The sequence below is a fragment of the Pyrgilauda ruficollis genome, unplaced genomic scaffold, assembly GCF_017590135.1.
Source record: "Pyrgilauda ruficollis isolate IOZ18807 unplaced genomic scaffold, ASM1759013v1 scaffold65, whole genome shotgun sequence".
Lineage (NCBI taxonomy): Eukaryota > Metazoa > Chordata > Aves > Passeriformes > Passeridae > Pyrgilauda > Pyrgilauda ruficollis.
In genome coordinates, this window is record NW_024528266.1 from 4576606 (window position 1) to 4587710 (window position 11105).

General features: G+C 41.4%; 1 protein-coding gene across 1 annotated transcript; it reads right to left on the reverse strand.

Moving 5' to 3' along the window:
- Nucleotides 1-379: 379 nt before the first annotated feature.
- LOC121362617 (radial spoke head protein 4 homolog A-like) lies at nt 380-7456 on the reverse strand. The gene is made up of 6 exons (XM_041484257.1): nt 7224-7456; nt 6518-6752; nt 4202-4951; nt 2342-2480; nt 1390-1507; nt 380-782 (listed from the first exon to the last, which is right to left on the reverse strand). The coding sequence occupies exons 1-6, from the start codon at nt 7454-7456 to the stop codon at nt 563-565; spliced, it is 1695 nt and encodes a 564-aa protein (XP_041340191.1). The 3' UTR covers nt 380-562.
- Nucleotides 7457-11105: the final 3649 nt, after the last annotated feature.

The window sequence follows — 11105 nt, forward strand, 5'->3', positions numbered from 1 at the left end:
AGACCCTTCCCCAGCTCCACTGCCCTTCTCTGGATGCGCTTGAGCATCTCCATCGTCTGTTGCAGCGAGGGGCCCAAAACTGAGCACAGGACTGGAGGTGCAGCCCCCCGTGCCAATGGTGAGCGGCATCACTGCCGTGCGCTCAGCCCCCAGCACCTCAACGAGCTGCCTGCTTTGAATAGCACACTTATACACACAGGAGCGACACCGTCATGGGATTTAAAAAGAAGTTTATTTAAGTAAAATGTATATATGTATTGAAGTGAGGTCTAGAAAAACAGTGTGAACATCTTGTGGGTGGTAGTTCTTAGTTCAAAGCAGCATCATTTTAGGAAGCAGACTATGTTTGCTTAGTCAAACAAACAGAAAAAGCCTTCAAGCTAGTGTGGACAGGTTTGAGGGGTGGGGAAGGAGGGGAAGACAGCTGCAAAGAAAAGCCTACAGAAATCAAAAAGAAGGCACACTCAAAAATAATTTCTTTTGCGATCAGGAAAAAAATAACTAAGTTGCAAAAATGCTTTTTATGTTCAAACTGTTAAAACAATCTGTTTTCTTCCATATTTTAATCATCCTCCCCTTCCTCTTCTTCCTCTTCCTCAGCTTCAGCTAAGGCTTCTTCCTGCGCAGCCTTGAAAGCTAGTTCCTCTTCCACAGTGGGGTCTACTGTCTCAGTGATTCCTGGCTCAATGGGAAATTCTACTTCTGCTGGCGGGGGTAGTGCAGGAATGTGGTTTTCTGGATTGTATTTGTGACCCCAGCCAAAGTAGATGTTCTCAAATTTCCTGAAAAAGAGAAGTGAAAGATCACACATTCACCCCCTGGCAAAATATTAGCAGAGAGACCGTCGGGCATCCTTACTTGCTGCGAAGGAAGTCACTGTGGGGCAGATATCCTGTAGCAGAAGAATTTTAAACACAGCATCTCTTTTTAACTGGCCTAATGGCTATTAATACATTTTCTATTTAAAATGATGAAGTGGCACTGCACTGCACTGCAGTAGTGTGTAGTACTGTGTAGTGGAAATCTACATGGAGGTAATAATCACGTGTAGTGGAAACAAACGAACATTAGAACCACAGAATGTAGCTGGTTTTGTAAAAAGTCCCACAAACACAAGGGTGTGTGTTTTAAATCAAGGACTGTGCTCAAATACTAATTCAGTGTTTACATCCATTAATTTTATGCCAGCCTTTCCAAATGATTATTTGTTTTCAGTCTTAAATACCTATCTACTGTTGCTGTGCATATTTAAGTGGCCTTCTCCATCAGTCTCTGGAATAGCTGGAACTCAGTCAATGAATTAATAATAAAGTAATCTGCCTGCATTAGAGAGGCACCTGTGTGTAGCACATACAGTCAGTGTTGTAACCATGTCAGGTGGACTCTCACCTGCCAGTTGCAAAGGCATAAGCTCCAGGCCACCGGTTAGACTGCAGGATTGCAACAGAATATTCCGGGATCAGGTTTGTAGAAGCCCGAACTGTCCAAGCAGGGATGTTTTTCATGCCTGGAGACAGCCAAACACACACTGTCTATGAATAAATGGACTTGACAAGCCTCTACAAAATACTTAAGACTGAGCTACAAGACTTGCACAGAATTCAAGCAAGGTTTATGTTAAGTTGCACGACAGAAAGAGCCAGAAGTCAGAAACAGTAAGTGCAGGCACTGTTTTCCAGCAGGTGGTTTGCATGTATGGGTAGGTAGGACAGGAATGCTGATATACCCCCCACATATAGAAAAAATTCAGTAGCACTCACCCCTGGGTCTTTTGTCAAGGACTTTTTATCACTTATGGATAAATTGTATAGCTATATTTCACCTTGATTAAAGAATGGAGAGTAGAAAAATAGTCAAATATTGATGTAATCTAATATTCAGGCTCCCTTATCCCATGATTTGCTGCAGTGATATGCTGAAAGATTAAATTCTTATACAAGTAATGTATATCAGTGCATATGTGTACCTATTAATTGTTCTATTTACTTACACATAAACATACATTTTTCTTTTTTCCTAAAAAGATGAGATAAAAATAGCTGAATGTATTTCATGTAGTAAGCTGTTCTGAACTTGAAATAACATGACAAGTCTAAATTATTTTTTTCATCTCAACATGATGTTACCTAGTAAACCTGATTATTTCAGTTTTAATGTCAATACTATTAAGCATTTTGCTTTTGATTGATTTTGTAAAAGAATGTGTTTACCCTACAGAGGCAAAGTATATTGCTCCAAGAAGTGTCAGAGTTTTATAACTTCAAATATTTACTGCTAAATGACAACATTCCTAGAGACTCTCTACCAAATAGTAGAGAAGAATAGAATTCATGAAGAATACCTTCATCTTCAGAGATTAGAGTAAGAAGGGGCTGTCCCCTTTCTTCCTGTTGCTCTTCCTCCTCCTCCTCTTCCTCCTCTTCATCATCATCTTCATTTTCCTCTGATTTTTGAACAGGATTAATCCAAACACAGCGACCCTATAATATATGTGGAAAAGTAATAAATACATGTAACAATCACTGAAAGAATGCAAGTTAAAACTAGTTAGAACAATTGGCTCAGAAACACACAGTTAAGGGATAGGGAGAAGAAAAATACATATTCCATAACTGGAATATTGTTAACAAAATATTGTATCCTCTTGGCAGAATGTTCCCCTCATTCATTCCTGCTTACTGTTTGAGAATAACCTTATACCTCTGTCATCACCTTGTTGTCATTTTGTATTCTTCAGTTCCTGGCCAGTTTGGTTTATATCCTTACTAGATTACTAGTTACTGCAAACTATGGACTTATACCTTCTCTATAAAATCTGCCTTGTTATTTGGCTACCAGTCAGAGAAACATAACAGAATGGTCTTAAGATTCTAATGCATGCTAATTTTATTTTTTACAATTATTGTTTTGCTGGTAGTAAGCTTAAAACTTATTTCCTGTCATTTGCTGTTATTTTACACTGGCATTCTTGAATTAGTAGACTGGCCATCAAATCATCCAGCAATGAAAACCAAGTTAGTAATACCTCTTTCTAGCACTAGTCTGATAGAACATGTTTTAAAGTTTTTTCATGGGAATTTTTCACAGCAAAAAGTATAAAATAAAAAATTAACCAGAAGAAAATACCACATAAGTTCCATTTAGCATAACAACCATAAGCTATCTGCTTTTTAGCATCCTACCCGAGAAAAGAAAATTTTAAACACTTTTGTCAAACAAGGATCTCAAAGAAGAAAACCTAATAGAGAAGATTGCAATAAATGATTGTTATCCATCAGGGCCTAGCTCCATACTGTTATTTAAAGACAGGTTTCAATCTCAAGAACACATCACTGGAAAGAGTACTAAACCTAGAGGGTTCCTCTATATATATATATATATGGCTTTTAAGCCCTTTTTCATTACTTTCAGAGGGATCTATGGGGTGATCGGGTCTGGTCTGTACGGGGTTCTGAGCAGGCTGGTGTAGCGAATGGCGTCCCTGCCTATGGTATCAGGTGAGAAGTAGGTGATGGCTAATGTCCCTTCCAACACAAACCGGCCCTGTTCTGTGAAGCTGTGAAGTGCTGTTAATACTTTCCCTTGAATGTTTGTGGTATGAGTCTTTCAGCTGTCTGCTGAGAGCAAAATAGTGGTTCTTCGAAAGTTTAATCTTGTTTTGCAAGGTTGTTAATTTGCCTTCAATTGCTTTCATGTGTGTTTTAGTGGTGGTATGTTGTTCATAAAGCAGAAAGGTTTTTCTTTTAAGAGAAAAAAAATGTATATTCCTGGATCCAAGGGGAAAAAGCCCCAAGCAGTTACAAGTGAAGTTGGAATGAAGGTGCTTGGCTAGAAAGCATAATCAGTGTTAATAAGAGAATATAGAATCTGCTGAGTTGGAAGAGGCCATGAGGATCACTTAGTCCAGCTCCTGGCCCCGCACAGGACACCCCACGGGTCACAAAAATAGATGGTGTATGTAAATACATGCAAGATATTTATGTGTTATATAACATACAAAAAGACATGTTTTATGTGTCAGATATTTTGGTATGATATGTGATATAAAATGTATTTTCTATATAAAAAATTTTCAATCCACTACAATTTCTGGTGAATAGTTTGCATGTGCAGGTGAGGAGTGTCAGTCACACTCTGTAACCCCACAAGCACTGCAGTGTAAGTGGTGTCCAAGGCCCACGTGAGCTATGCTGGCACACACCTGCTTCAGAATGTCCTTGACATGGTGTGCCCACGTGGCAAGGGACTCCACCATTTCAGACACAGGAGAAGGCTCAAACTCCGGGTTTTCTTCATAGGTATCTGCGCCTTCTTCTTCTTCTTCGTCCTCTGGAAACTGGTAGAATCCAGTGGGAGAGACATGGGTTCCTGCTGAGATTCGTGCTATCTGTGCGCGCAGGTAATTGGCCTCATTCCCAGGAAAAGGAGGGAAGCTCACAATAGGAGCATCCAAGCGACCAGTGAAGAACTTCTTGATTTGCCTGGCACAGACAATCTGGGCTGGTGTCACTGGAGGCAATTTCACCCACGGTTTGCCTGGCTCGTTACAGACAAAGTAGACAAATTTATTTGTCCCAGTCCCATTTGCTTCTTTTGGGATCTCAGGTGGGGGTTTATAGGTGGACTTTGGTGGTTCAGGTTCTTTTTCTTTCTGCTCCTCTTCTTCTTCTTCACCCTCACCCATCTCTTTCTGTTCTTCCGCAATAGCTTCCTCTCCTTCTTCTCCTGTTTCCTCCTCCTGTTCCCCTTCCCGTAACTCTACTTCAGCTATAATATAGTTCATTTCCAGGCCCAAAATTTTGCCCCAGAAGCGACAGGTCTGGATTGGCTGAGCATTAATTAGGTGTTTAAAGGCAAGGAATATGTAATAACATTCATCTTTGCTCAGGCCAATTCCAGCCTGTTCAAAATAAAAGGCTGTTTCCATCACATTTGGTAGAGCAGGCTCTCCCTAGGAAAGAAGATTCAGAGTTAGATAATTGTAATTCACTTTCCTGTAGTGCCACTCATTATCTCAAAGTGCTTTGCAGACATTCATTCACTACTTTTTTTACTATCATTCAGAAAAATTAAAAGTATTTTATTGGTAAAGAAGAGAAGATGAACACAGGATTTAAAAATTTCAACTCCTAATTACTGCAAAATAAGGAAAGTCAGCATTCTCACACAAGATCTACAAGGTATTCAGTACTAGGGCATGTCAGCTAAGAGGCCTTGATGCCTGCAAACAGTGACACTGTGTTGCCTTGTGTTGTAGATAATACAGATTTTATATATTTAGGCACCAGAGCAACAACATTTCTCTGGGGTGAAAGTTGCTTGGCATACAGCTCCCTGCAGTTTTTAAAATATTGCCCCCTCTCTTATCAAAGTCCATTGTAAGACTCCATCTGGCTTCAGTGGAAGCAGAACTAGGCCAATAATTAAGTATTTCCAGTTGCTCTACCACCCATCTCTCATTTTATGGGGGGTAGGTGATCATATAACACAGAGTTATTAGAAGTTGTTACATGACCGGGTAGGGAATTTGGAAGAATTAGTGCTAGTTTCATATGGAATTTCTTTGGATCTATGGATCTGACAGGTTTCTTATAACAAAGCAAGATTGATAGGATTATGAAAAATTCAGAATTCCTTTCTGAAATACCCTACCTTTTTCCCATTTTCAGCATCTTGTCATGTTAATGTGAGATATATAACAGGCTATGGAAAAGATGAAGGACTATCTCTTCTGTGGTTGGTATTTGTACTCTGCAACGGTAATTAGTTAGATATACTGATTTCCCTTAGCTATTATAATTCTTATTTATATTCTTTTATTTCTCATTATAAGATTTCTCATTTTTCCTTGGGTACAAATGCTTCTGCATATAAGCAACTGAAGAATAAAAAAATCCTGTTTGAAGAAGTGGCTTTTCACTTGTATTAGTTCTCCATTAAAACCATATTTGGTTTCAGTTGGAGAAGGACAGACTGGAACTGCACCAGGTGCTGGAAGAATCACAAAATTCTGCATTTTGCTATTTTACAGTAGCAGCTGTGCACAATATTGTCAAAGAATATGTCAATAAGAATATATCTCGAAGAAGAATGTATGTTGAAGAATATATCAAGATTTATGGTCACTTTAGGTAAAGAAACATCCCTTTTATAAAAAGAAAATAAACTTGGATGCAATATTCTGTGCTGAACTGGCATATGGGAGATGTTATAAACCTTACTTTCTGTTTATCACCTCTAGAACATCCCTGATTATAACGGTTCAGGATATTAGATTTACATCAGGAAAAAATCTCAACTAAGCAACCAGATGGGTTTTCTTCTTCGCAAGTAGACATGGGACGAGCTCAGCTGTGAAGAGGTTACGTGATGCTGTGACTGCAATTATTTGTACGGTCAGGAGAGGCAGCACTGCAGAAGAGACCACAACTTCCTCCCTTTCTCCTTTCCCTTCTCACCATCCGCCCACCCCTTCCCTGGTATATTTGGTACCTGTTTCATTCCGATAGTAACTCACCATCTCTTCATCTAGTTCTTCACGATCTTCTTCTCCACCTTCCTTGAAGAACAAAGCTTTACACTTTTCTGCAGCTTCAAATGTTGGAGGGATCAGATGTTCGTCTCGAAGAGTGTCCATTTTTTTCCGGAACTGCGCCCACTTCACATCCTGGCTGATAGTCTCAATTATGTCTACTGTATTTGTGGGCTGTTCATCCAGGATCTTTGTTAGTATGCTAGCAAAATGATCGTATCTGTAATATAAATGTAAATATTGTTGGCTTACTATACAAAAGTCTTAGAATATTATGCTTTTGGCAAAAAAAGTAAAGGGTAATCATCTGGATCTTTGGAGAAATTATTGGAAGAGTTAGAAGAAAGGGGATCATGGAGCCTTAAGGCAAATAAGGGTTAAAACTAGTCTGATTATACTTAAGAGCATTCCCATCCTCCATTTCTAGTACATACCCCACCTGCCTATGAGCTAAATCTGAATTTAAACTTATTCTCAATCATATCAACTTGTTTTTGAACTCTCTATAAATAAATTCCAGTAGGGATTTTGTTTCTGAGAGATGGTGGACACTAGTATTCAAGTTTCACTAGTGATGAAATATTGCATGTATAACATTATCCCATTCTGTATGTACCTCCCTTTGTCCTTTTACCTTTCTCTCCGCTCATACTTCCTACCCTATTTGATTGTGATCCTTCTTCAGACTTACAAGTTCAGGCCAGATTTTGTGCTGGTCTTCAGTAAATAGGCTTTTGCATTCTTGATTGCCAGCATCCGGGCTTGGGGATCGGGAATCTCATCCTCATACGGGCTGTATCCCGGCTGGTCAAGACCATAACCCGGCTCGTGTGGCTGGTAAGGGCCATGCCCACCGTCATAAGCATCTTGTGGGTAGGCACTTTGTGGTTCCTGTGAAGGGTCTGATTCCGGGGAGTGATCCATGTTGCACCGTGTCCCTGGTGCCCTGGGAGCCTCGTACCGCCGCGTCTCTGGCCGATGTTTGGCAGCGGCACCTGCAGCTGCTCACGGCTTGCGCTGCTGGCCGAGGGCGGCCGAGGTGTACAGCTGGGCTCTGTGACCGACACCGTGCTTGTCCTGCTGCTTCCCCTGTGCTCGGTGCGCGTCCTGGTACGCCTGAGGGATGCTTTTCCTCGTGGCTGCTCAGACCCTCGCCTTATCTCCCGGTGTTCCCAGGGAGCCGGTTCGGACCTCTGGGGCTGCAGAGGGTCTCAGGGGGCGGCAGCCCGGGGCCACGCTGGGCCGGGTGAGCGGTGCGGGGGTTGTGTCCGGAGCACAGGCGGGCTCGCTCGGGCCCTTCCCGCGGGCCGGCCTGGGGCGGGGGCTCGCTGGGGCCCGGGGTGCGGTGCGGCCCGGCCCGGCCCGGCCCGGGGACTCCGCGCGGCCCCTTAGCTGCAACGGCGGCGGCGGGCGGGGCGTCGCCGGGGGAACGCGGCCGCGGGCGGGAGGGCAGCCCCAGTGACCCGCCCCAGCTGCCGCGCCCCTTTCCAGAGGCTTTTAAGCCCTTTTTCATTACTTTCAGAGGGATCTATGGGGTGATCGGGTCTGGTCTGTACGGGGTTCTGAGCAGGCTGGTGTAGCGAATGGCGTCCCTGCCTATGGTATCAGGTGAGAAGTAGGTGATGGCTAATGTCCCTTCCAACACAAACCGGCCCTGTTCTGTGAAGCTGTGAAGTGCTGTTAATACTTTCCCTTGAATGTTTGTGGTATGAGTCTTTCAGCTGTCTGCTGAGAGCAAAATAGTGGTTCTTCGAAAGTTTAATCTTGTTTTGCAAGGTTGTTAATTTGCCTTCAATTGCTTTCATGTGTGTTTTAGTGGTGGTATGTTGTTCATAAAGCAGAAAGGTTTTTCTTTTAAGAGAAAAAAAATGTATATTCCTGGATCCAAGGGGAAAAAGCCCCAAGCAGTTACAAGTGAAGTTGGAATGAAGGTGCTTGGCTAGAAAGCATAATCAGTGTTAATAAGAGAATATAGAATCTGCTGAGTTGGAAGAGGCCATGAGGATCACTTAGTCCAGCTCCTGGCCCCGCACAGGACACCCCACGGGTCACACCACGTGCCCCAGAGCATTGGCTAAAGGCACTGTGAACTCAGACAGATTTGGTGCTGTGATCACTTCCCCAGGGAGCTTGTTCTGCTGTCCAACTACGCTCTGGGTGGAAAACCTTTTCTTGGTATCTGACTAAACCTCCCCTGACTCAGGTTCATGCTGTTTCTTCAAATCCTGCCACAGGTCAAGAAAGTGAAGAATTAAGGAGACAGGTGGCCAGAATGTGAGTTAACTTTTGTTTGCAAGAGTGTTCAAACACTATGTTGTTTAAAGAATTGGTGTTATTTCCCATTATCCTACTCTGATCTCATTGGCAAAGGATGAGGACTGTTTCTCCAAGGCAAGTCTGTTTTGCCTGTGACAGTAATAGGTGAAAGATCTTCCTGCTTGACCTGTTGTGTTTTTTTCTCCCCTCTCCAGTTCAAGAGAAGAAGTGATGGAAAATTGATTTTGGGGGGCACCTGGCATCCAGCCAGGGTGAAACCAATACAGTGCTGTAAAAATCTCAGCTGAATGCCCTATGAAAGTTATAAGTTGGGTTAAATAAAATAAATAAAGTGGTGCAATACCAGAACTGTAAAATGTACTTCTCTGTCACTGATGGATCAGCTAATGTAACTTTTAAAAAGTGTGGTTTATTTTGGATATAAATAATATTACTTCTAATATTATTTATTAGAAGCAACCAGAAAAAAATTATGAAATAGCTATGGCAAACTTCTGTCACATTCCAAGGGAGTAAATGCTAGAAGTATCATTGAGGAATCTGACCCGTTGTGAAGGAGCAGCAGAACATACTTTTCCACACCCTTAACAGGTTGAGCATTTCTATCAAGAACTAAAACGTTTCTGCATTGTGTTCCTATGGTTCCAACATGTAATACATAATAAAAAATGTTAGTTCTGCTGGGTTTCTGCTTGTAGAGGTTTTTTTATTGATCTTTGCAAGGATCTTGCCCAGGTTCGTTTTGCAGAACTTGCCCATTGACTGCAGAGGGCGGTACAGTACTTGCAAATTACTCGTGGATTCCTTTTTATTTGATTTCCGTATCTCATATTTGGAGGGAAAACTTGTTTAGAAATTCAATTCTATTAAAACTGTATGAACTAAGTTACCTTTCTGCTTGTGTGTTGAGTGAAGTAGCTGCTCAAGAAAGGGCAAGTGCTTTGTCTTTTCAATTTTATTCAGCAGAGAAAGAAAAGTGGGGCCGCGTATATTGCAGTTGCTTAAGTTAGGACACATGTGAAATGTGCAAGGGCTCAGGACTAGTAACTCATCAGTGCAGAAGGATGTTTCACCAAGGTGCTACGATGGCCTTTTGTTGATAGAGAAAAATAGGAAATGGATATGTGCAATACTGCAGCATAATCATACTCTGATCATTGTCAGTAGCATGGGTTAATTAGCAGAACATTAACTAAAGTATTAATGTTTTCCCTTTCCAGATGAGGTTTGTATTGTCTCTGCTGTGGCCAGGTAGCCATTGTTTCTTGTCCAGTGGAATAAATTCTGCTTTTCAGTAGCTTTTTTTTTTTTTTTTTTTAACTGAACTCCTGCCTGTTACTGGCTTTGAAATGGAGATCAAAAAAATGTTGCACATAGAACTGGACAGCTGTTGTATTTCTGTACAGGTTCATTTGTGAATTTTGAATGTGTGAATTTTCTGCTGGGAAGGGAATAAAATTTAACGTGAAAAAAGCTTCCCTTTTCAGCTGATAATCCTTCTCTGCTCTATTGATTTCTTTGCAAACAAGTATTGAATTGAAAGCCCAGATTCAGGTCCCACATGTGTCTTCCTAGAAGAATGCCTTCATCTCCAGACTAGTAAGTAGCACCTGTAACTGATGAGGTGAAGCTGGTCTCTCCTGTGTAGCAGGCAAGGCACATTTAACTTAATTCCAGCCTATATAATAGGAAGCAGCTGCTGTTGCTTTCTGCTCAGAGCTTGTTCCATCGAGTAGTTGCAGGTGTGCTGGCAGCTCTCCTAAGTGGAGGGCATAATTAGTAGGTTCTTGTTGGATTTCCTATGGTACAGGTTTCAAACTGTATGCTGTGGTCAAGACTCCAGTTCCTGAGGATCTCAAGGTGATCTTCAGCTTTTCCTTTACACTGTGTTTATGGATTAAACCCTTATACTTTTTCTGACTGCTTCTAAATTACTTCAAGAGCAAAGGTACTTGAAAAGTACAGATTTTGTCTTGCTACCTTTGTTAATTCTTGTTCAAAATCTATTAACTACATAACTACTTTTTAATCTCTTTTTCATAGTTTTCCATCGAGTCAAAGTTCTTCTTTGTATGTCACTTCTGATAGTAATTTCCTGCTAAATATCTAAGGAAGTTCTTGGATATATAAACATAAATATTATTCCCTGAATCTTAACTGTTTATGATGCAGAGAGGAAGAGATACTCATATAAGTTCTCCTTAAAATATGGCAGACTTTTTTTCTGTTGGTTCCAAAGTTTTCACAGAGTCGTTACTGCAGGCGTACGTCTTTCTTCTCTCATAGGGAGATTGAT